Raw genomic sequence first — 25,618 nt, forward strand, 5'->3', positions numbered from 1 at the left:
ATGGGCCAACTCCCTCCTGTATTTGACTGCTTGATCCCTACTTGGTAGAACTATTTGAGGAGGCCTGAGTGTGGCCTTGTTGGAGGAAGTGTGTCACTAGGGATGGGCTTAGAGATTTCCAAACCCTGTCTCAGGCCCAGTCAGCTGCTTTCTTCTCTCCCCTGCCTCCAACTTGCAGATCAGAATGCAAGCTCTTCAGATACTGCTCCAGTGCATGCTTGGTGCCATGCTACCTGCCATGATCATCATGGACTCACCCTTTGAAGTTTTAAGCAAGCCCGCAATTCAATGCTTTCTTTCATAAGTTGTCTTGGTCCTGGTGTCTCTTCACAGCAATAGAAAAGAAACTAAGACGCCACACAATCCCAGCTTTCCTGTACTTGTGTCTTTGTGTCTGTTGTTTCTTCATTCACTCATCACCCCAGTCAGGCTTCCAGAGCCAAGCCATGCAGGCCATGTCAGGGTAGGGGTTGGGGAGGGAGTCCAGCAGCTAAAGGCACGTGAGTCTAAGCCTGACAACCCATAAAGGTGGAAGGAAAGAACATGTTCCACAGAGCTGTCCTCCAATATCCAAAATGTGTGTGTGTGTGTGCGCACACACACACACACACACACACACACACACACCACTTTTTTTAATTAAAAGGAAAAAAAGAAAGGGAAAATCAAAAGTTGGCAAGAATTGTGAAGGGAAATGAATCTTTATACACTGTTAAGAAGAAGGTAGCCACTGTGAAACTCACTATATATCTTCCTTCAAGTCTAAAAATAGAGCTACCATATAATCCATACCACCTCTGGGAGTACACCTAAAGGAATCAGAGCCACATAAAACCTACATAGTCATGTTTATTACAGCATGATTCACAGTGGCCAAGATACAGAATCAAACTAAGTGCCATCAGCAGATGGATGGATAAATAAAATGTGATATATACAGTTATACATACACAATCCAGTCCTTAAGAGGAAGGAAATTGTGTCATTTGCAGAAAGATAGATGAGATCTTCATGTCACAGGAAATAAACCAGACTCAGAGTGGAATCAAATGTTTTCTTGCATGTGTGAATCTGGTTTTTTAGATCATAGAAGAGGGAGGGAAATATTAGGAGGATGAGAAGGGCATCGGCAGTGTGTGGGAAGCACAGGGTGGGTGGTAAATATGCCAGAAATACCTAATATATATATATGAAATTTTCATAATGAAACTACCATTCTGTACAATTTGCACATACTTATTAAAAAATATAAAGTAGATACAATTTGAAAAGGTTTTGTTCTTTAATTATTCAGGAAGAAGAGGTTCTAAGCATTAGCTTCTACTCCATTGATGTGTCTTTAATCAGTGTGGCATACAAACTGCCTTATCCTAATCATAACTAACCTTTGTTCACATTATACATCGTGTATTTCAGCTAAATGAAAAAAAAATGAGTTTCTTTAGGTGAGGACTCAAGAAAACACAATGGCCATGAATTCTTCTCTGTCTTCTTCTGAGATGAGGTCTCACTACATAGCCCAGAACTGCCTTAAATGTAAGGTCCTCTTGCCTCTGTCTCTCAAGTACAGAGACTATACCACCACCTGGCTCCATTTTTCCTTTGCATCCAATCTTGAGAAGAATCCTGGAGTGTTCATCTACTAAGAGTTGAAAGTTCCACAAACTCTGGTGAGCCCTTCGGATCTCCATTTTATGGTGATTATCGTAACTCAATGATTTTGTTCACATTTTTCAAATCATTCATCCAATTTTGATTTTGAAATTTTAAGGCAAACCCCATCACTCTAAATTTTCAGTAAAGTGAGTGCAAATCCCATTTCTCAGAGAATAACATAACCAACCTGGGGTCCTTTGTTTTCCAAGTGCTAAGGATTTCTGAGTGGCTGTGACTCAGAGTTCTCAGTTCAGTAAGCCTCCCTACGAGGTGAGCGAAGTGCTGCGGGTCTTCTGGATGATACAGTTTTGAATACTTAAACAAAAGTTGCAGGACTGGTTCTTGTAGGTTTTCTACATATTGCTTATTTTTAAGGCATGGACGATCTGAAAAACATTATATTTATCTCAATGTTGATTCAAAATGGTGGGAATAATGAATGCACTTAAACAATGAGTTATTGAGTTATAAAACCACATGTACTTAAAGAGCCCTAATACACATTAGGATGGCTAATTAAATTCTCTTTGTTCATGATTTTACTTAATCTTCGCATATTCTATTGAGCTACATTCCATTTTTATCACATTTTTTCAGATTATCTCCCTGAAATGTAGGGAGTTACATAATTTCCATAAAGTTACTGGGAAAGAAGGGGTTGGTGAGTAAGGTTGGGGCTATAACAGCCATGAAGGCTTGCCTAAAACTTTAAAATAGTAGTAAGTAACCTCTCTTACAGTCAACAGGAAGCAAAGCATGAGACTTCTTGGGTTCCTACCTTAAGCAATAAGCTAACCAGGAAGTTCTGAAGGCTTAGATAGCCTTCATTCATCCAGTCATTTTGCTAGCAATGAAACTCACAGGCAAAATTTTCTCCCTTTATTGTACTTATATTCTTAATATGTAAGAAGTAGGGAAGGAGAGAGCTACATCTTAAAAGGTAAAAAACAGAAGCTGGGGTGACCTATCAACAGTTAAGAGCACTAGCTGCTCTTCCCAAGTACTGGGGTTCTATTCCCACACCCACATGGTGGCTCACAGCCATCTGTAACTCCAGTTCCAGGGGATCTGACACCTTCTTGTGGACTCACAGATACTGCACACATGGTGTGCACATATAGACAGAGGAGACATATATACATCAATAAAAGTAAATGAATGAAAAATATTTTTTAAAAAAGCAAAAGCAGTCGGGCGGTGGTGGCGCACACCTTTAATCCCAGCACTTAGGAGGCAGAGGCAGGCAGATTTCCGAGTTCGAGGCCAGCCTGGTCTACCGAGTGAGTTCCAGGACAGCCAAGGCTATACAGAGAAACCCTGTCTCGAACCCCCCCGCCAAAAAAAATTGTCAGTGTGAGCGACAGAATAAAGAAGGCACAGAAAGAATAACCAATAAACAGGGGGAAGTCAGGAGAGGGTGATGCTCCAGAGATTCAGTGAAATAAAATGCTGCAATGGGATGGCTCAGCAGGAAAGATGCAATCACCTGGCTGACCACCTGAACCCCAGGACACACATGGTGGAAAGAGAGAAACAATTCCCATAGGTTGTCCTCTGACCTCCACATGCATGACATGTACACACAGACAGACAGACAGACGGACAGATGGACAGACGGACGGACAGATAGAAAATTTCCTGAGACTGCCATGCTTCTGCAGTTCTTTGCATGATTTTAGTTCTGTTTGTACTGAATGTTAACAAGGCTGGAGGCAAGTTGTTAGTTGGACTGCAGTCGACAAGGAGAACCTACTATTTTCTACCTAACAGTGAGTAGGAGTGCCAAGATTATGAAAGAGCAAGTTGTTGGGAATGAAATATTAGCCCTGAAAAAACAAAGATCAGCTGAAGGGATGTGTTAAACATATCTTCATGACAAATTTATAATCTAGGGGGAGCCCTTGGCCCCATTGAAACATTCTTAAGTGTAGAGAGCATGACACAGTCCTTGTTTAAAAAGATGCACCAAGAAGGATAAAGGATGATTGCCACAGGCATTATTAGTCCCATTCCTGAGACAGGGAAATCCTCACACAGCCAGCACACCGAGGCTCTAAGGAACTGCACCATTCAGAATTTGTAGCTTAATTCCTACACTGAACTGAAAGAAAAAAGACTTTTATGGCCCAACCAGGGTGAACTGTCCCTAGGTAATAGTCCAAGCCGGTTTTCCAAATATTCAGATTCAGATGACAGCCAACACTGCTGTCCCTCCAGCCTTCTAAATCCTTTACTTTAACCTTTTCATCACACAGTTGCTTACAAAACTTCTTGGAATGAAGCATAGTAGTGGTAAGTGGGCACTATAATGGAGCTGCACTGGAGCCTACATGATTGAGCTTCGGGTGTGCATACCTAGTGAGCATTCACGAGCCCTGATTATCACAACAAGTTAGAAGATAAAAGAACACAAACATGTCGTCCAGATCAATGAAGAAGACAGGACAGTAGTACCCTAGGAAGACGTAACTGGCTTGAGCAATGGGTTACCCATGCTAAGTGACTGTCTCACTTCAGTCTGGGGCCAGTATGTAATGCAGGTTATAGACTTGTCAAGAAGACTATCAATTGACACAAAAAGCATGAGAAATTCTCCTAACACAACAGACGTCTTCACCATAGCTTCAAAACTCTGCCAAAAGGCTCACAGGAATCAACATGTCTTCTTATTTTCTTTCAGATGTTTATGATCTTCTCTACAAAATACACCAGTAGGGCAAGTAAGATGAAGATGGAGTGTTGACCAGTGGATCAGCGGTGTCAAGTCATGGAGATCCTGACAGGTTACAGTGGATTGGAGAAGGTGGAGTGAAATGTGACTGTGGTGGACTCAGGAGTGGGCAGGAGTAAGCTGGAGACTAGAATATAGCTAACTCCTAAAGAGTCTCTCTCTATCCGTGACTGGGAAAGTATATCCGAGGGGCCGTGAGGGAAAGAAAGCACTTTTTTAAGATGCGAAAAACTGTAACACAGTGGTGAGCTGAAAGGAATGAATACTCATAGAGAGCAAACCATGGTGGGATGAGATCAGTACATTCAACGTCACTTAATAGTTCCATAAAAAGAGCTCAGTGATTCCCTGTCCAGAGGTCACCCGAGCCTGACTTCTCACGGTCCATACCTGAAAAAAGCACTGTTGTCGCTGTTAGCAGAGCATATTCAGTGGCCGTTATATTAAGTTCACTCATTCTTCTGTAGAAGTAAGACAGTGAAGCAATAAATTCTTTAGTAATACCTGAAAAGATTAATATAAGTGAATTTTCATCTGAATGTAGCACAGAAGCAAACACATTGTGATTGTGTTTTCTTCTCTCAAACAGTATAAGAAACAGTATAAGAAAACTGAGGGTGGAGTTCAAGATGGCTGCCCGAGTGATGGCCAGCACGAACAATCCCCTTTGTTGTGTCCTTGAAGTCCAGGCCTGAAACTCAAGAGTGAGCTCGCTTGGTATGCTGTTGAAAAAGACCAGAACGATGAATATTAGTGCAGCGGGAGCCTATGATTGGACAGGGAAAAGGGAGCCGGAGCTAAGGGTGGTGGGGGGGCAGGGGCAGAGAGGGATAGAGAGAGAGACACAGAGAGAGCGAGAGCGAGCGAGCAAGCGAGCGAGAGAGTGAGAGAGAGAGACGCAGGAGGGAGAGAGGGTAAGAAGAAGGCAAAAGTGGAGGTAGCTGTGAACCTGAGTGGCTTTAGTAGTCTCAGGTAGTTATGCATATCAAAAGGTTAGAATAGTTGGGACAACTTGACTAAATTGTGTGGGCATCTTGTTTATTGAGATTTTATGATATATAAATCTGATTGGTTAACTATAACCATCTAGAGTTTTGTTTTACTGGGTTACTGGGTATTGTGATACCTAACCTTGAGAGACAGCAGAGTTGGCCTGGGGCTAGGCCTAGAGTAGTGGAGGTGTCAGAGTTGGCGGGTGGAGGCAGCAACCATGCCAGTGTCTGGGGGCCCTGGGCCGGTGCCACTGAGACCACCAGCCAGTGCTGAACTTCGTGCGGGAACATGGCATCGAGCCTGGAGCCAGACGCCTCTCTTTTAATACCTCTGACTACAAGGTGTCACCACGCAGACCAATTAGGAGACTGTGGGACTGAGAGCCTTTAGCCTGCAGAAGCCACTCTCGGCTTCTGTATTATCCACAATAAGGCTTACCCTTCTACCCATAAAAGTAGTCGACACTGGATGTTGGCTGTATATCACATCATCGTCGTCCTCGGAAACTTTGAAAAACAACCCAAAGAATAATTCAGAGGCCCCAAATAGCTTCTCAATTAAATAGGGAAAGAGTTGCCATGATGTTGCCAAAATAAGAAAATGGTTACAAATAGAATGCTCACTGATGGCCTGCCAGCACTAACAACTGTATTAGCTATGTCTATAAATGCTTTCCCCACTAGAAAGACACCTGTGAACTGTGAGAAAGCCCATGATGTTCTCCTTGTAGCAAAAAGAAAGGGGGAGAAAAGAAAGCATGTCCACCCAAGGTCATTTCCTATTGCACAATGTTACCAGTTAGAGTAGCCGATGGGTAGCCTTCCTTGAAAAAGATTTCCGAAGAATGAACACTTTCTTCACCCCTATGACTGTGCACCACCAGTGTCCCCGCTGAGGGCTTTGCTTGTCTCATAGTACCTAGCAAAAGGTAAAAACACAAAGTCTGATATTCTTTCCTAATCATTATATAAATAGTAAATTCAGTATCTTCAGAACCCAGCATAACTATTATGTGAAAGAAAAATTCCCCTAAAATGATATCTTTCTCATTTTTGTTACTACAACATAAAACCAGGTATTAGTTCATATTTTGTTAAAAAAAAAAAAAAAAAAAAACGATTGTACAGAAGACCCTCCAAAATGAATTTTTCATGATATAACGAAATGGAAACTAAGTGGCTTTCTTAAACACATGCACCCTCCACACACCACTCAACGCACCAGAGGCTGTGGAGACCCTTAAGCAAACACTACTCAAGCAATCCTGGACCAGGTCGTCAAGGGCCTCCCTTTGGCAGCCTTCTGGTCTAGTGTATGTAGTGAAGGACAACCAATAAATAAGGATACTTTTAAATGCTATGCCCTGTAACGAGTGCAGTCAGTTCAGGCAGCTGGCATCACTGGGAATGTTTTGTTGGCTTTGGTTTTGATTTTGTCCTGTAGCCTCTTCCCATATTCTCAACCAACAAATAGCTCTACAGATTGAATTCTTGTGTTTACACAGTAAACAATGATGGCTTTCCTGCTCTATTCAAATGGTTTATTGATTTTAAAAAAATGCTTGTGTTTTTTTTTTTTTTTTAATGGGAATGAGGACTTTCATACTTGGTTCAACACTAACCTAAATTGCATTTCACCCCTCTGCAGAGGTGTTCCACAAACAGTAGCCTGTGTTTATGAGTTTCAAAGCAAGCACGTGACCTTCCCTCAGAGCTCCTTTGTGTCTTAAGAATCGCCATCACCTAAATGTTTGGCCACCTGTCAAAGTCCTCCTCACTGAAAGAGCCTGTCTAAGGAGCACAGAAGCCCCACCCACAACCGACTAGCTGTTGGCAGTTGACAGCTGCTAGGGGAGGGACAGTCCAGTCTCTTTAGGGGCTGGGCCCTCGAAGTTGGCCATGTTTCAGTGGATGGCCTCACCCCCCTGTGTATATCAGCGGCACTACTTAGAGTCAATGGGTTATTTTTAAAAAGAAGGGTCGGAGGAGGACATGAAGTTAAGAGAGAGATGTGTGGGGAATTCTGGAGGTGTTGGAGAGAAGAAAGTAAGGTGGGTAAGATTAAAAAATATATATTTAATACATGTATGAATTCTCACAAGAATAAACAGCTATTATGAGACATTTGTTCCTACACTAACAGGTAAAATAAAATGAAAGGATAAATGAGAGGCTGATGCTGCCTCTCAGAGTTCTGGCTTACTATGCCAAGGCCCCAGCTCCCGTCCCCAGCACTATATAAGCCAGGTTAGAGGCACAGGGCTCTAGTCTTATGGCTGGCAGGTGGGAGCAGGCACAGCAGGAGTTCAGGATCTTCCTTAGGTACACAATAAGTTCTAGGTAGCCTGGGCTGCGTGAGATTCTATTTCAAAAAACAAAACAAAAAACAGTGTTTAAAAATGTGTGTGTGAGAGAAAGAGAGAGAGAGAGAGAGGGAGAGAGAGAGAGAGAAAGAGAGAGAGAGAGAGAGAGAGAGAGAAAGAGAGCACATGCATGTACTTAAAGTTGAATAAAATTCTTTTTTTCTTTTTACTTCCAGAAGTTGAGTCTTTCCCACCATAAAGCTGGGCTACATGAAGGAACATCACTTCAGTTTTTGACTCCTTCTGTAATGCAGTCTGATCCTCAGTGGTTAAAATTTCAAATCCTTAAAAAAAAAAAAAAAAAAAAAAAAGCATGAAGAAGCAGATAGTCAAAACAGAATGTTCGTAAAGTAAATGTTTAAAAATATTTATTTACTTATTAACCTTCAGTGCTTCTTGGAAATAAGAATAGTATATAAATTCAAATCTGAATAAAATTCTTGACTCTACATGGTAATATTTTAGGGCACGTTTATCAGAACTAGGTGACACTTTCTTATGGCAAGGACAAATCAAACATAGCTGTGTTAGCCTTGAAGAATGTAATTTTATAAAGATTTCTGTACCTGTAAATACATAATTAAGCTGAGTTACACATAACTAAGTTTTGGTCACTCTGTGGCTTGTTCTAGTAGTGTAGGTGAGACTTTCTTTGTCTCTTGTTTCATCTAAGAAAGCCTATATCATTATAATAATTTTTTTGTAAATATTTAGATTGTCACTCACCTGATTAATTGACAAAAATAAAATAAGCATTTTTTTTTTTTTTTAGTTAGAAGCAGCATTGCTAGAAAACCCAGGGCCTCACACACATTAAACAGGTGCTCTGCCTCTGAGCTGTATATCTAGTACCACAATTAGAAGTTTTTGTTTGATATACTATCCCTTTACCTTAAAAACAGAAAATTTGGGGCTGGAGAGACAAGTCGGCAGTAAAGAGCATTTGTTGTTCTTGCAGCACCCACACGGTAATTCACGACCATCAGTAAGTAACTCCAATTCTAGGGGATCCAACACTCTCTTCTGTTCTCCACAATAGGGTGTGTACATGGTATGAATATATCATTGCAGGCAAAATGTGTATGACACATGAACATAAAAATAAATAAATCTTAAAAAAATAATGAAACAGAATTTTACCTGGGAGTCCCTTGGTAAATTTCATCAGCCCATGTATGTGCAGGATTGATGCCTCTGAGAGTCTCAAAAAACTTAGTTCAGGGTTGGAATACTCCTGCAGCTGGTCCATAAAAAGAAATAAAAATGATCCATAGTATTTTCTTTCTGATAATTACTGAGGTTTTTTAAATGGTTATTGCTGTCTTCCTAATGACATTCATTATAAGTTATTTCTTGCCAGTAATGGGTACATACAAGTGTACTTGTTTCCCCTAAGGGAATTATGGATGTCTGGTGAGCAGTCACTATGGTATTCAGAAGATGATGTTCCTCTTGAGTTAGTGTCATGTTGTCCTGAACCTGTAAGGGAACAGATGGGAACCTGTAACCAGCGTGCCCGTTACACACTGCCCATAAAGAAGCAAGAGACTGCATGGAAGAAAACTCTTGCCCCTTTTCCAGATCTAGTGGTGGATGACACATGTTTGGTGTCTGTTCCTTCATCTTCCACTTGGATGGCAGGGTACAGGGCAGGCCTGTGCTTGATGTTCTTGCGAAGCCTCTTTGACTTACACTGGATCTCTGTGAGCAAACCTGCAAAATTACAAAAGTCATACAACATTGAAGGATTCGATTAGAATGGTCTTAAGTGAGTAAACAGTCATAGACATCTCTTATGCATGTCCACATCTATTAAACTTCCTATATTCCTTTTCGCTTCAGAGCTACCTTGTCTGGTTGAAAACACAATTATAACAAAGATTAAGAATTTTTCATTTCCAAATTATGTTTAGATTTTTACATAAGAAATTTAGATATTAGCTGCATCTTAGAAGTGAAAGAGTTATTTCACAGAGTAGTAGAAGTACATTATCTATAACTATTATCATTGGTTTTATTAATAAGCTTAAGAAAGATTATCTTAGGATTTTTAAAATAAACTAAGTCAATTTTTCTTATAAGCCAAACAAAGCATTTAATTCTTTTTCAAAGGTGAATGGTATTAATTTGAGGGTTGTTTTTGTTTGTTTTTTAAATAATATTTTATAACTATTTGCATGAGTCTACATGAGGAAACGTACACGTGAGTGCAGGTGCCCACAGAGCCCTGAGGGGTCAGATCCCCTTGAGCTGGAACTATAGCTGGTTGTGAGCCACCCAATATGGCTGCTGAGACCTGAACTCGGGTCTTCTGCAAGAGCAGTGTATGCTCCTAATCACTGAGCTGTTTCACCAGCCTGGGGTTTGTTGTTTTTATAGAGTGTTTAATCTTCCATTTGTGCCATTGCTGGACCAGCAGCAGCTACCCTAAATACTTTTAGCAGCAACTAAAATTATTCAAGTATTAATAAACCTGTCATTTTCATAAGTATTTTAAAAACATATCTATTAAATAAAAAACTCATGAGCAGCTGAAGTATAGAACAAAACAAAAACCTTAAAGCTCTTCTTTATTATTTTATTATTTGTCAGTGAACAAGAATACACACACACACAAAAAAAAATTGAAGCCATTGTAAACATAGCAAATGTTAGCATTTTGTCTAGGCTCTGCCCCACAGTTGCCTGGCAACAGCCAGGTGTGCCTGGCTCACTATAAATGGGGCTGCTCACCCCCTCCTTTCTCTTTTGCCTTCTTGCTCTAGCCCTGTCCTCTCCCTCCTGATCCCCCTCTCTCCCCATTCCACTCCCCCTCTTCTCCTTTCTCTTCCTCCCCTTCCTCCTCCCCTTCCTCTTCTCCCCTTCCTCTTTCTCCTCCTCCTCTTCCTCTTCCTCCTCCTCCTCCTCCGCTTCTTTTTTTTAAAGATTTATTTATTTTTATGTATATGAGTACACTGTAGCTGTCTTCAGACACATCAGAGAAGGGCATCAGATCTCATTATAGGTGGTTATGAGCCACCATGTGGTTGCTGGGAATCGAACTCAGGACCTCTGGAAGAGCAGTCAGTGCTCTTAACCACTGAGCCATCTCACCAGCCCTCCTCCTCCTCCTCCTCCTCCTCCTCCTCCTCCTCCTCCTCCTCCTCCTCCTCCTCCTCCTCCTCCTCTTCTTCTTCTCCTCCTCCTCCTCCCCTTCCTCCTCTTCCTCCTCCTTCTTCTTCCTCTTCTTTTTCTTCTTCTTCTTCTTCCTTCTCTCTTTGACTCTGTCTCTGTCTCTGTCTCTGTCTCTACTGCCCTCTCAACTCTCCTTCCCATGCCCTGAATAAACTCTATTCTATACTACATCATCTGTGATTGGTGCCTCAGGGGGAAGGGATGTCTCAGCATGGGCCTGGTGGAGGCACCCCCTTCCCCCACACCTGACTGCACATCCACTAAACATATTCCTTCTCTTTATCTTTGTATAAAACACAACATCAAGTATTGAACATGGTAATAAACACCTGTAACCCCAACTACTAAGAGATTGTTACAAGATGGTCGAATGTTGAATACCAGCCATGGCAACTCAGACAAACCCCATCTTCAATATTTTTTTTAGTAGAAAAGGAGTCTATGAGTGTAGCTTAGTGGTAGATTGTCTAGGATGTGGGAAACCTGAACTCAACTTCCAGTACCACCAGAAAAAAAAACTACAAGGAGAGAAGGAGGAAGAGGAAGAGGAGGAGGAAGAGGAAGAGGAAGACAAGAGGAGGAGGAGGGGGAAGAAGAGGAGAAAGAGGAGGAAGAAGAGGAAGAAAAAAGGAGGGGAAAGGAGAAAAGAAGAGAATGAGGAAAGAAAGAGACAGGAGAAGGGGCCATCAGAGCACTAACACAGTGCAGTATTAGGACAATTGAAGGGTAAATGTAGTGTGCAGATCCAAGCAACGGTGGCAGAGTATGGACGTGAACACACGTGGACAAGGCTTTTGCTCACCAATCACAGTAACTGTGCTCACCAACTCTCTCAGATTTCATCTAGCCAGAATTTCCTTAAGTTAAAGAGAAGGATGACTCATTTTGTGTATAGAATCCCTCAGAAGACTCGGACTTCCCTTTCACATATGTTTCCTGAGACAGTTCAAAAGAAAACTTTTGGGCCAGGCACAGTGGCACACATTTTTAATCCCAGAAATTGAAGGATAGAGGCAGGGGAATCAGTTTGAAGCCAGCCTGGCATACATATCAAGTTCCAGGCCAGCTACATAGTAAGATCCTGAATACAAATTAAATTAATAAATAACATAAAAGATAACCTTTTCAAGGGTTGCTTTGAACTGAATTGTATCTCCCAAAGCTCATATGCTAAAGCGCTACATTCTGGTATTGATATTCAGAGACCGGGCCTGACACATGAGAAACTATAAGTGGGCTTTGCATATGAGGATGTCAGGGATCCAGGGATCCACTTACTCTTCAGTTGTCCTAAGACTGCCATTAGGACTCTGAGAACCCCTTCTCCTCTTCCTCCTTTTTTCTCTTCTTTCTCCTCCTCCTCTCTTTCTTTCTGGGAACTACTAACTTTAACTTTGCACTTTCTCAAGGCAGTATATAATTTTAGGTCAAGTAACATAAAAATACAAGATCTTTTTAAAATCATCATGTAGATTTATTTTGTTTTATGTGTGTAAGTGTTTTGCTTGCATGTGTGTATGCACGCTATATTTGTGCCTGCAGAGGACAGAAGAGGGCATGGCATCCTCACACTCTGGAGTTAGAAATGACCATGAGCTTCCATTTGGAGGCTGGGAACTAGGCCCAGGTCCTCTGCAAATGCTCTTAACTGCTGAGCTACCTCTCCAGTTCTCAGAGAAATTCTAATTAAGATGAAACTATGGCTGATTTCAAAATTAGAGCAATATTGTACAGGGCAATATCTATGGGAATCACTACTTAAATTGATAATGGGCCATCTGTATGGAGCAATTCCTGTACATATGTGTGTGGCGTGCATACACAAATGAACATGGTACTGTACAAAATAACTCTTGAAGAGTGCTTTACATTCTCAGTAAGGTTGGAAATTTTTTTATTTTTTATTATTATTTTTAACTTCAATTTTATTATTAGAGGAGAATGTGAGTACAGTCTGCCACTAACACAAATTATGCACCCAAGTTTCCAGCAATCATGGAAATCATAGGCGTCAATCAGCACATCCCCAGTGCAGTGGGTGAGCCTCGCCCTGAGAAAACCATCACCATTATCATGTCTTCCCTGCTAAGTAAAGAAGGCTGGGAAAAGTTAAATTCCCCCTCAGAAAAGCAAACCGTGAACACAATGGCACTTACATTCTTCCAACATCCCCACCGCCTTACACTTTTTCAGTCTGCACTCTTGGCATTTTCTACGCATGTACATGTCCATTTCACAGTGGCCACCATTCTTGCAAGAATACACTGCATTTTTGGTAATACTACGTCGGAAAAAACCTGACAACAAAAATTGTCAAAGTTTAATGCTGATATTTTTAGTTACTTCTCATTTTTATTAACATTTTACATTTACAGTAAAGTAATCAAGTTAGCTGGAGTATTTCAATCAAGTGAGGGATTTTTTTTTCTCCCAATAGTTTTTTAAATATACATTTATCTGGAAAGTTATCTAATTCTTTCCAGTTGGTATACTCCAGTTGACATCTTGAGGTTGGGTCTTTCTTTATAACATCTGGAGATTAAAAGGAGTATGCTTATCACATTAAGACAACTCTCTACCCTTCTATAGCTAAATTACCTAGAAGAATTTTTTAAATTGCATTTTACAAAATATCAAGATCCCCCCAAAAAAAACAAAACAAAACAAAAAAATCAAGATCCCACAAAGCATCCCTCAAGTTTCCTTTGAGAGAATACATGGTCACCTAAAATAAACAAAAATATCAGAGAAGCCTCTCTTTTTCTAAGCCCTCACAGTTTGAGTCCAGCCCACAAAGGTGGTCCCTCCCACCTGCAGAAAGTCCCTCTCCCTTTCCCAGCACCAAGAAAGCATTTCTCCTCCCCTTTCCTCTTCTCTGCCATTTCCTGCTCTCCCTCCTGTGAGTTGTCACGCTTAGTCTAAGCCCCATTTAAAGCCCCACTACTTACTCTCTTCCGGTGGACACTTGAAAGATCACCATTTCAATTCAATGGAAGAAGAAAAAGCTCAGCTCAGGTTTTCAAAACTATGCCGGGTTCCTCAGATCAGTTTTAACAGTAACCTGTCACGAGCAGGCCACTCCTGCCTAACTACTCTCCTCAGGATTCTGTTTCCTCATTTCCTTTGGCTATTCTTTGCCAGCGTCATATGCCAGAGGCATAAGATTTACAGGTAAAATTTTACCCTAAACAAACACATTTTTTGTGTTATATTGGCAAAACTGTTTTCTGTTGTTTGGGTTGTTTGGGTTTGTTTCTGAGGGTGCTAGAATCAAATCCAAAAGAAGGTGCTAAGTGCTCTACCACCAGCCGGCATTCCCATGTTTATTGATTACTGACGTGCTAGACTGCTTCAGAACTGTTCTTATCAAAAGAAGCTTCTGCTCTTTACAAAAATCACTGCAAACACTGGCCCTCACTTCCAGATTTTCAGTTTGTTCTCTTTCTTTATGAAGCACTTAAAAAAAAAATCTTTTGACTTAGAATCCTAGAAGTCACTTATTTCAAATTTTCTCCAAGTGTGTAAATTTTATCAACCACATAAAAAGGTTTCAGGGTTAATAGATCTTTATAATGTCATGTTTTGTTTCAGCACCAAATTCTTCTAGAGACAGGGAAAATGTTTGTTTGCTTGTATGTATTGAGTTTAAAGTAAAATGTGAAAGTCTTCATTAAAAATGAAGATACAGACCTGGTAGTGAACGCTCTTAATACTTAGCACTAAGGATACAGAGCCAGGTGGATTTCTGAGAGTTCAAGGACAGCCTGGTCTATACAGTGAGTTCCAGAGCAGCCAGGGATGCATAAAGAGACCTTTCTCTCTCTCTCTCTCTCTCTCTCTCTCTCTCTCTCTCTCTCTCTCTCTCTCTCTCTTCTTTTCTTTTTTTTTTTGTTTTTTTTTTGTTTTTTTTTTTGTTTGTTTGTTTTGGGTTTTTTGTTTTTGTTTTTTCAAGACAGGGTTTCTCTGTGTAGCCCTGGCTGTCCTGGAACTCACTCTGTAGACCAGGCTGGCCTCGAACTCAGAAATCCACCTGCCTCTGCCTCCCAAGTGCTGGGATTAAAGGCGTGCGCCACCACCGCCCGGCAAAGATTGTCATCTTAGTTGGTTTTCTGATGCTGTAACAATAACACAGACTAGAGAACTTACACAGAGACCGCCCTGATCTCCATAGTGAGTTCTAGACTAACCAGGGCTACACAATAAGACCTATTTCAGAAAAGAAAGAAAGAAAGAAAGAAAGAAAGAAAGAAAGAAAGAAAGAAAGAAAGAGAAACTTAAACTTAACATTTTATTCTCCTGTCTTTGATCACACAGATTGATCCCTTAAACATACTTTTTCCTGGTTTTGTTTCTCATGTTTTATAAAGTTGAGTGTCTCAAAGACTAGGTTCAGGCAAAGATCCTTGCCTGTCCCAGATATGGCCTCAGGATGAGATTTTTGTCAGTGTTGACTCCTGGCTTGACCCAAAGGACCTCTGACCCAGGACCTAGTTCTGGCTGTTGAACAGCTACAAGAACTTTTAAGGGTTTTGCCATGACTGGGCCAAGTCTGGGTCCCAGTGGAATTTAATTCTCTCTTTGCCTTCTGGCCAGTTAGATTTGGTTGAAATCCAAGTTGGGAACCATCTGGGGTGCCCTTCTGTGCTGACCACTATTGTACTGGAGGAGGGTCTGGGGCTTGTAAAGAACCACAACAAGGCCCCCCCAAAAAATAAATAAATAAATAAATAAATAAATAAATAAAGTTGTGTGTCTATGCATGTGTGTGTTTGTGTATCATGTGTGTGTGTCTGTGTGTGTGTCTACGTGCACACGCACATGCAGGAGTGTACCAGGTATGTGCAGCACTGCCCCGTTTGGTTTCACCTTAGCCTTACCTTTGCAGCCCTCACAGGTAAGTGCGTTATAGTGATATCCTGACGCCTTATCGCCACAGACCATGCAGAGCTCATCTTGTCCCTTGCAGCGTAAAGAGCAAGTCGGTCTGCACCTTTGTGTCCCAGGGAATTCACCTTCATCATCATGAACAACCACATAAGTGGCCTGACTAGATTCTCGAGCGTCGAGTCCGCACCAACCACCACCACTGTACTGTGGATCCAAGCCATGTGTGTTGAAATGGCTTTGTAAAGATGGGGACTGTAATGCTGGAGGGAACTGAGCAGTGGAGTATTGGCAATAGGGTGATTCTTGGAAATCCATGTCACACAGCTGATAATGGATTTGTTCTGGCAAAATGTCTGGTTTTATTAACATAAAAAAAAGAACAAATCATATAAAGTCAAAAAAGTTCATAATTATTTTAAACTTCAAAATGTCTTATGCTCAACAGAAAGTTACTTCAACACATCTACTACATCTCAGGGCTTGCTGTCCAGCCCAATAGGAACACAGTGAATAGAACTACAATACCTAATAAGTGCTATGACCCCAGAGGTGTGCAGAGGTGGGTCAGAAGCCAGAAGAAAGGGCATTAGCTGCTAGTGGTGCATGCACCAATCTCATCTCTCTCCTTAAGGGAAACTGAATATCTCCCAGATTTGTAATTGAGTTTTCCCCCTACCTTCTACTTGTGGTTGTTGCCACAACATAGCAGAGAAGGCTTCAGGCATGGTAAGAACACTCTCGGCCTCCCATGCACAGGCCCAGAGGCAGGCTGACTACAGCCACAACCCATTAGTCGGGTTTTGACTAGGCCCATTATTCTTATCCAGAATAATCTTGGGACTTTCCAAATACCTATCCAACCCAAGTCACATAAAACAGTGCTTTGTGGCCTAATTTGGTAATGTCAACTTTAGACCCACTTCCTGGAGGCACGACAGCTGCCTCTCCTAATTTCCCAGTAAGGAATCTTAAAAGAGCAAGCACCCTTATACAATAAGACCTTGTCTTCAAAAAATGTTTTTTATTAAAAATAAATAGAAGAATGTGCTTTGTGCTCCTTAAGCCTGCTGAATTTGTTTCAGACTCCACCATGAAGTCAGCTCTGACAAACCTCAATATATGTTGCATGCTCGATCATCTGTGTGTGTGTGTGTGTGTGTGTGTGTGTGTGTGTGTGTTTGTGTGTGTATGTGTGTGTGTTTTCTTGGGACACATACATATAATTTTTTAAAAGCATAGCCTAGGGTCCTTAAAATGGCTCGACCCATAAAAGCATTAGCCACACAAGCTGGATGATCTGTTGGTTCTATACCCAGAGGCCACCTACAGCCTGATGCAGTAGTATACATTTCTAATCTTAGCACTCCTACAATGAGATAGGAGGCAGAAAGAGGAGAATTCCCAGTATCTCAAGTAGTCTATAGTACAAAACCTGGTAGAGAAAATAAAACAAGGAAATAAATAAAAACTTAAAGCACATATAAACTATAAGATGGCACAGGATAAATTATGGTCATGATCATCAGAAGTTCCAAGAGCTAATTTACTCCCTGCTTTCAGGAGAATTACTGAACTTAATTCAAAATATTAGCTCCAAAAGAATGGAGCAGTCCTCGGTTACACTGTTGGTAAGGGTATATTTTACCTGGAACTGAGCTATCAGATAATTACATTTAAGATCATCTTCAAAATTCTCCCATCCAGACCAGTAAAAACCATTCACACAAGTCATTTATAATCCTATAGCATCCGACACCAGTACAGGGCTGAATACTATCAAACAGCTTGATACAAGACAAATGTTTCTGGGGATATAGTACTCTAGAAAAGTGTTCGCAGAGCATGCCAAGATCCTGGGGTCAATCCCCAGCACCACAAACAAACCAGGGAAAAGAAATCAGTAAAACAGTTACTTATTTTAAAAAGAAAAAAAAGAAAGAAAGAAAAGGGCCTTTACTGGCTGGCTGTCCAAAGTAAACCTTTCCTACTCCATGGAATGAGGGCTTTAAGTTCCTTTGAAAACTGTGTGTAAAAGTACATCTATTACATTGCTGTAGTGTTTGTGTAGAAATTTCTAGTGTCACCTGCATTACTTTTTTATGGCTTTCTGTTTTACAAGATTTATATTAATATTAGCATTTCAAACATAGCTAGGGCCTAAGGGCCCAGTAACTAAGAGTCTTGCAGCACTTGCAGCCCGCACAGAGAGCCCAGGGTTCAATTCCCAGCACACACAGAGTGGCTCACAGCTGCCTGTAACTCCAGCTTCTCACCTTCCCAGGCACCTGCACTCACATGGAACACAGAGACACACACAGTCACACACAGATATACACATAAAATAGAAAATAAGTCAACAAATCTTTAGAAGTTTTTCAAGGGCTGGAGAGAAGGCTCAGCTTTTACAAATGAGTTCTGTGTGATCTTGTGGGATTCCTAACTGTGTGTGGTGGCAGGAGGGGTCTCTGGCTCTTTTGCTTGCCTGTGGGACCCCTTTCTTCCTACTGGGTTGCTTAGTCCAGCCTTGATGTGATGGTGTGTGCCTAGTCTTTTTGTAGCTTGTTACACTGTGTTCTGTTGATATCCCTGGGAGACATGTTCTTTTCTGATGGGAGGCAGAAGGGGTGGATCTGGAGGAGAGGAGAGGTAGGGGGAGAGAAGTGAGGGAAAACTGTGGTCTCCATGTAATGCATGAAAGAAAAAAAATGTATTCTGCTCTTTCAGAGGATCAGGATTCGATTCCCAGCGCCCACGTTGCAGCTCACAAACTCCAGCTCCACGCATCTCCAATGCCTCTGACTTCTGTGGGAACCTGTGCTGCAAATACACACACACACACACACACACACACTTAGAAATAATACAAATAAATCTTTAAAAAAAATATAAAAATTTGTCAAGTGTGACTCCTGTAAGGTTCATGTACAATTTTACATAAAAGCTTGACTCCATTTGTCCTTAAAACTAACTTCAACTTTTGTGACTTAATTCTTCTTTTAATTGAATGCAGTTTTTTAGGCTCATTTATTTTGTGTGTGTGAGAATTTTTCATTAATGTATGTCTGTGAACTTCTCATGTGTCTGGTGCCAGAGGAGGCCAGAGAAGAGTATTGGGTTCTCTAGAAGTGAAATTGTAAATGGTTATGAGCAAACATGTGGGTGCTAGGATTTTAACTCTGGTCTTCTAGAAAAGCAGCCAGTGCTCTTAACTGCAGAGCCATCCCTCCAGCCACACACAAAAAATATTTTATTTTTATTACATACCATAATACTGTGTGGGTTCAGTGAGGTAGTACCCATCAGATGTAGTGACATAGGTGTTTGCCATTCTTTGGTCCAGCTTCCAGTTCTGTTTCCTTCAGCAATGCTAAACACTTTCAGAATAAAACCTGAGGGAGGGAGTTGTAACAGACTGCTCATGATTTTATTACACTACAGTGTAAAGCCAGGCATGGTGGCACATGCATGTGATTTCAGCACTGTGGAGACTGAGGCATTTAGAGCGTCACTATTAACAACCAGGACTACTCAGTAAGTTCAAAACCAGCCCGAGCTAAATAGCAAGATTCTGTGCCAAAAACAACAAAAAGTTACAATGGCTTATTTTTTTAATAAAAATTTTAAGCTGATTAGATGGCTCATGGAATAAAGAAGCTTGTAACAGAAGCCTGGCAACCTGAGTTCAATTCCCAGAACCTGCAAAAAAGGAGATGGCAGGAGAGAACCAATCCCACAAGGCTGTCATCAGCCCTCCACCTGTGTTCTATAACACACCCACATACATCACGAACACATGTTTGTGTGTGTGTGCACACACACATATTAACAATTTCTTAGAAAAGAAGTGAAATTTGCAGAATTTATACATGAGACATCTATTTCCATTATAATCAAAATTTTTCATGTTTTCAAACACCAAGTTATTTAATGTTGCCAATTTCTTACTGCTTAGCCTTTAAGTGGTTTTGGCAATCACCATTAGAGGCATACTGAATTTGAAGTTAGAACTCAAACTTCAGTTCACCGCTTACTTTTGGGTATCTTATTACACCTCTCTGAACCTTAGCTGTAGCATGGACCCTCTCTTAGCAAAGCTGTTGGTGTCTGAGAAAGTCAACACAGCTCCTAACAGTAACTGAGTCCCCAAAACTGTTGCTTTAGGGGACTGGAGAGATGGCTCCACAGTTCAGAGACTTGCTGTTCTCCTATAGGACAGTTTGGTTTCAATCTTATAACTGCCTGCACCACTAGCCCCAGGCAATCCAACACCCTCTACACACACACACACACACACACACCAACTCCCACACAGAAAGGGGGAGAGAAGGGAGGAAGAGAAAGAGAATTGTAATTTTTTGTTGTAGCTCAGGTAGACATAGTGACAGATACCTTTAAACTCAGCACCGAGGAGGCAAAGGACAGGTGAGTCTCTGAGTTTGAAGCCAACATGGTCTAGCAAAGAGTTCCAGGCCAGCCAGGGAAACATAATGAGAACTTGGCTCAAAATAAACAAGTCTTTTTAAAAAAATTATTCTAATGGTTTTTTCAGATCTCCATGTTCTAAATTAAGGTGAAATTTAAAGAAAACTAGACATTTTTGCAAATACAGAGGAAGTTAGAGAGTAAGAAACAATTGCTTTCATGGCACTTTCTCATCGTCTAAGTCCTTTGTAAATACTTCTGATAAGTATTAAAGCATCAATTTGGGCAAAATTCATCAATTTTACTTTGAATAGAAAGATACACATGAGTGAAAATTATGAGGTGTTGGGAGCCGACTTTAGTAGAAATCGGCTAGATCAACTTTGCAGCCATCTGGAACCATATACCCTGATGAAAGACTTGGTTGGCAAAAGCCTATAACAGCTGAAGCACACTCTGATAAATATACTGTTTATCCCACATAGCTTGTTTTGCTGTTTAGTGACCTCAGCTGTATGGTGCACGTGGTAAAGTGTTTTCACCTGCTTGTGTTGATAAATACCCCAGATTTCCTTTCAATAAAGGGAGACGGGGTGAGAATTAAGACCTGACCACACACCCTGTCTTGTCTCCATTCTTCTAGTCGCTTGCCCCTCCAGCCCCACTCTCTCTCTCTCTTGACCAGAGCACTTAGCCCCAAAGAGTTGAGGCAGAGTGCAGTCCTCAACAATGAGGAAAACATATCACAATCTAAGACTCTATATCTTAGGGGGAATTTACATGTCCTTCTTATTTCCTGGGAAGGAACTCCAAAAAGATGTCTTTAAATAGCACAAAGCTGGGAGTCATTCAGAGGGAGGGAGATCACGATAGAGGCCATCACAGCTTGTAGCTTTCTGCTCTCCAATAGAAGATAAGGGGCTGGCTCAGTGCTGCATTCCTCAGGAGACTGAGGCAGGAGGCTTGTGAGTTTGAGGCCAGCCTGGGATACACAGACAGCATAAATCAAAAAGGAAGAAAATACTATCCCAAAAGAAAACAGCAAAGAAGAAGATGGGCTTGTTGCTTTACAGGAGTGTAGAAGGTTGTTTTCTTTGGTTTGTTTGTTTTGTTTTTTGAGATAAAGTTTTATGTAGCCCAGGCTGGCATTGATGTGCCACCATGCCCAGAAAAAAAAAACAGAATTTTTAAATCATCCCAAAAATACATACAGATGACACAGTCTGAACATCTAAAATGTTTTTTAGACTTATTTATGAGTATACTGTAGCTATCTTCAGACACACCAGAAGAGGGCATCAGATCCCATTGCAAATGGTTATGTGCCCCCATGTCATTCCTGGGAATTGAACTGAAGACCTCTGGAAGAGCAGTCAGTGCTCTTAACCGCTGAGCCATCTCTCCAGCTGTGAAATTATTTTTTAAATTTTTCTTTGGAGTGTTACTCCCATGAGCTCTGTAACCAAGATTTCTCCCTCTCTGAAGATGATTCCAATAGTGATAGGTCCGGAAGTCATGTCCTGCTCCTTTAAAAGCACATGAGCCTCCCAGTCTCTGCTGTTAAAACCAATGACGTTAAAACCAATGACGTGAATTGAATGAAGCAGCAGCAATGCCTCTGGGTAAATGTACTTTCAATGTGAAGTTTCCCTTGTAATAACACCAATAACAACCATGCTGTATGTCTGTTTCTCCACTGCCACAAATCAGCTGACTCTCCATATAAAAAGAATTCTGAGTTGAATGTGACAGCATAGTCTTATAACCTTAGCACTTGGGAAGTGGAGGAATGAAGATCAAGAGTTCAAGGCCCTTCTGCTATGTAGTAAATTCAAAGCCAACCTCAGCTGCACAGTAAGTTCAAGGCCAGCCTCAGCTACACCAGGAGTTCAAGGCTAACCTCAGCTACACAGTGAGTTCAAAGCCAACTGTAGTCACATAGTGAATTCAAGGCCAGCCTAGTGCTACATTGAGACCATATGTCTCAAAAACAAAAATGCTGATTGTCTGGCCGGGCAATGGTGGTGCATGCCTTTAATCCCAGCACTTGGGAGGCAGAGGCAGGCAGATTTCTGAGTTCGAGGCCAGCCTGGTCTACAGAGTGAGTTCTGGGACAGCCAGGGCTACACAGAGAAACCCTGTCTTGAAAAACCAAAAAAAAAAAAAAAAAAAAAAATGCTGTTGGTCTGATTTGTGTACTAATTTTAGAAATATCATGTATTCTTTCTAACTGTCTCTTCTGGGTTTCACTTAGAAACTAGAATGATGCAGATGAACATGGAATATTAAAGTTGTTATTCATCTTTAAAATTGACTGCTTATCATTTAAGCTTCATATGTCACAGCATAAAATAACTAAGCAACTGAATATTAAAAATCAGTTATCTCTATTTACATAAGATTTCTCTGGCTAAGAGTTCACTTGATGAACTGTATTGAGCAAAAGTGGTGACTATATGACCACACATAAGAAACTTATAATGCCAGTGTCAGGGTTCATGCTACAAATAATGGTGTTCTAAATCCAAATTCTACTAACACTGGTTTTAAAGGGGGAAAAAAAGCCTTAAAGTACTGGCTACATCAGATCTGTTCCCATCAGATCTGGACAAGTTATAATCCAGGATGTATACATCAACTACCCTCTTGCAAAAAGAGGCCTTTCAAAATTTGAAATGCATATCTATTTTATGTGCTCACAGAAGTACTTGCATCCCTTTTTTTTTTCCTGTTTTGTTTTTGTTTTTGTTTTTCCAGACAGGGTTTTTCTATATAACTGTACTGGCCTTGAACTCTCAGAGATGCCTCTGCCTCTGCCTCTGCCTCTGCCTCTGCCTCTGCCTCTGCCTCTGCCTCTGCCTCTGCCTCTGCCTCTGCCTCTGCCTCTGCCTCTGCCTCTGCCTCTGCCTCTGCCTCTGCCTCTGCCTCTGCCTCTGCCTCTGCCTCTGCCTCTGCCTCTGCCTCTGCCTCTGCCTCCTCTGCCTCTGCCTCTGCCTCTGCCTCTGCCTCTGCCTCTGCCTCTGCCTCTGCCTCTGCCTCTGCCTCTGCCTCTGCCTCTGCCTCTGCCTCCTCTGCCTCTGCCTCTGCCTCTGCCTCTGCCTCTGCCTCTGCCTCCTCTGCCTCTGCCTCTGCCTCCTCTGCCTCTGCCTCTGCACTGCCTGTGTGCGGGGAGTAGAGGTGTGCACCAATGCCTGGCACTTGCATCATTTTCTACCTCAAATTTTTCACAAAATTCTAGACTTTTCTTATTTAATTTTGCTGCACTGCTTTTTGATTTACAAGGTTTTATAACAAAGTTCTTAAAATATTTAATAGGGGTATTGTATACAGATATAAAACAAAATAAAACTTTCAAAATAAAATATTAAGAAAATTAATTTTAAAACTTGCTATAGGGTCAACAAGACACACCTTTGTATAAAGACACTTGCCCTGTAGCTCCATGACTTGATGATTGATGCCTCATGATGCAAAGAGAAAACCACCTCCCAAGGGCTGTTTTCTACCCTCCTTACATGCTCTGTGGCACATGCATCTGCACGTGTGCACATACATTCACAAACAACGCAAATAAATAAATATAAATTTCAAAACACTCAAGTAGATTACTAGTAAAGTAGAAGCATGAGAGAATCTCTGCCTGTTGGAGAGCAAGGGCTCTGTGGATCTGCAAGGACTCTGTCTTGTTATCTTTCCTAGTAAATATTTATTTAAAACAAAATAGCTCAGCTAAAACAGGACATTTTATCAAGATAATCAACTGGGTATGGACAAAATCCATTTTTCCTTTAATAACTATAATTTACTAAAAAGTGTGCTTTCCATGGATTGTCAATGGTAGGTAGTCTGCTAAAAAAGATGCTTAATTCTATAAATGCCTTTGCATTTTCTCCTCCTTAGTAAAAAAAAAAAAAAAAATGGGTCTCAAAGATTTTTCTCTGTCTAGAGTTATAACAGGAAAAAGAAACACTGACTCCTGAGAACTAGATTACATAGTGGAAGTTCACACTGTTGAGATCTACTCTTGTAGTGTGTATCTCTTGAACTCTGATTAAATGATGTAGTTTGCTTTAGAAGAAAAATGCTTTCATTTTCATAATACTTCTAAAAGAATATTATTACAAAAACCGTTTTGTATGGCAAAGTTATTCTTTGATGCAAAATCATAAAACAATAGATTCTTTTGTGCTCATGCATCTTTGAGTCAAGGTTCTCCAGTCAAAATTTACCCTAGTCAAAAAATATCAGAAGAACATCTTTGAACAACAGAAAATAAGGTTTATTGACTTCTCTATGAGAGTTTGAACTGTAGAATATAGAAGGCACTTTCCAATGAGGATTATTAACCTATAGTTTTGATAGTAATTTATTGGCATATAATTAACTCATAAAACTCAACTTTAACTATAGAATTCAGAATATTTACATCCAATGCAACTGCCATCACCACACAACTCCAGAGCACCTTATGCCTTCATACCTCAAATCCAGTAAGGGTCACACCTTTTCCCCTTTCCCAAATGCCTGTCATCATGTCTCTTCCCTTTTCAACAGATTCATCTAGTCTAGATATTTTATACAAAAAGAGCCATAAGGTTGTACATTTAGTTTTTTTTTTTAAAAAAAAAGTTATTTAATTCATTTTCTCTCAAATCATTTTATAGATTAATAATAATAGCAAAAAAACCATGCTGATATTTTTTTAAAATTAGTGAAACTATGAAAGTAATACATTCTATATTTCAGAAACGTAATTTGTGTCTATTTCTCTACTCTAGTCTTTATGTCGTCATAACAGTTTCAACAGAAATGTCATATACAGCATATATTTCGTGGTGTTTTGGGTCTACTTATACTCTTGCCTCTCAAGACAAAGCACAGTAACAGTAAGGTCTTGATTTAAAAACAGATTTCACTTAGCAAGTGAAACAGCGAGCATCATTTCTGCATGGGTCACATCGTTAGATAAGCTGTCCATTAAGTTCAGCTATAGTCCAAAATCGCTCTGAGCTTCTACGGGCAAGAATGAAATTACTTTATAATCTACTGTAGTCCACGAAATTTCTTATTTTTAAGGAAAGTGGTTTTCAGGGTTTAACTCTAAATTAAATAACAATCAGCTCACTCACTTCTGCAAAATAAGAACTTGTGATGGTAGAGGTTAAAGCCCTCAAAAACGTCTTTTTGATAACACTGTACAGTTTCATATACACCCAAACTGACAATAAAATTAGCACTCATATTTAATTCAGACAGCAGAAGATTTTTAAATTGTCTTATTTTAGAGAAAACAAAGTACTCACAATTGGGTAGTGTTCCTGCGGTCTGCCCTCCTCCTCACAAAATGAGAGCAGAAACGTAGCAACTCTGCTGACTTCCCAGCTGAGCAGAGC

The 25,618-nt window shown here is 40.6% G+C and overlaps 1 protein-coding gene across 2 annotated transcripts; it reads right to left on the reverse strand.

Annotated features, from left to right (window-relative positions):
* Positions 1-1,258: 1,258 nt before the first annotated feature.
* Positions 1,259-25,618, reverse strand: LOC117707488 (bile acid receptor-like). Of its 2 annotated transcripts, XM_034500870.2 has the most exons (11): positions 25,529-25,618; positions 19,068-19,192; positions 15,794-16,156; positions 13,073-13,213; positions 9,313-9,455; positions 9,117-9,221; positions 8,883-8,982; positions 7,913-8,026; positions 6,176-6,298; positions 4,778-4,891; positions 1,259-2,042 (listed from the first exon to the last, which is right to left on the reverse strand). In XM_034500870.2, the coding sequence occupies exons 2-11, from the start codon at positions 19,129-19,131 to the stop codon at positions 1,795-1,797; spliced, it is 1,515 nt and encodes a 504-aa protein (XP_034356761.1). In that variant the 5' UTR covers positions 19,132-19,192; positions 25,529-25,618; the 3' UTR covers positions 1,259-1,794. The 2 variants fall into 2 exon arrangements, with proteins under 2 accessions (XP_034356761.1, XP_076789151.1); XM_076933036.1 differs by lacking the exon at positions 1,259-2,042 and having other exon boundaries at positions 4,784-5,109.

The sequence above is a fragment of the Arvicanthis niloticus genome, chromosome 4 (assembly GCF_011762505.2).
Source record: "Arvicanthis niloticus isolate mArvNil1 chromosome 4, mArvNil1.pat.X, whole genome shotgun sequence".
In the NCBI taxonomy this organism is placed as follows: domain Eukaryota; kingdom Metazoa; phylum Chordata; class Mammalia; order Rodentia; family Muridae; genus Arvicanthis; species Arvicanthis niloticus.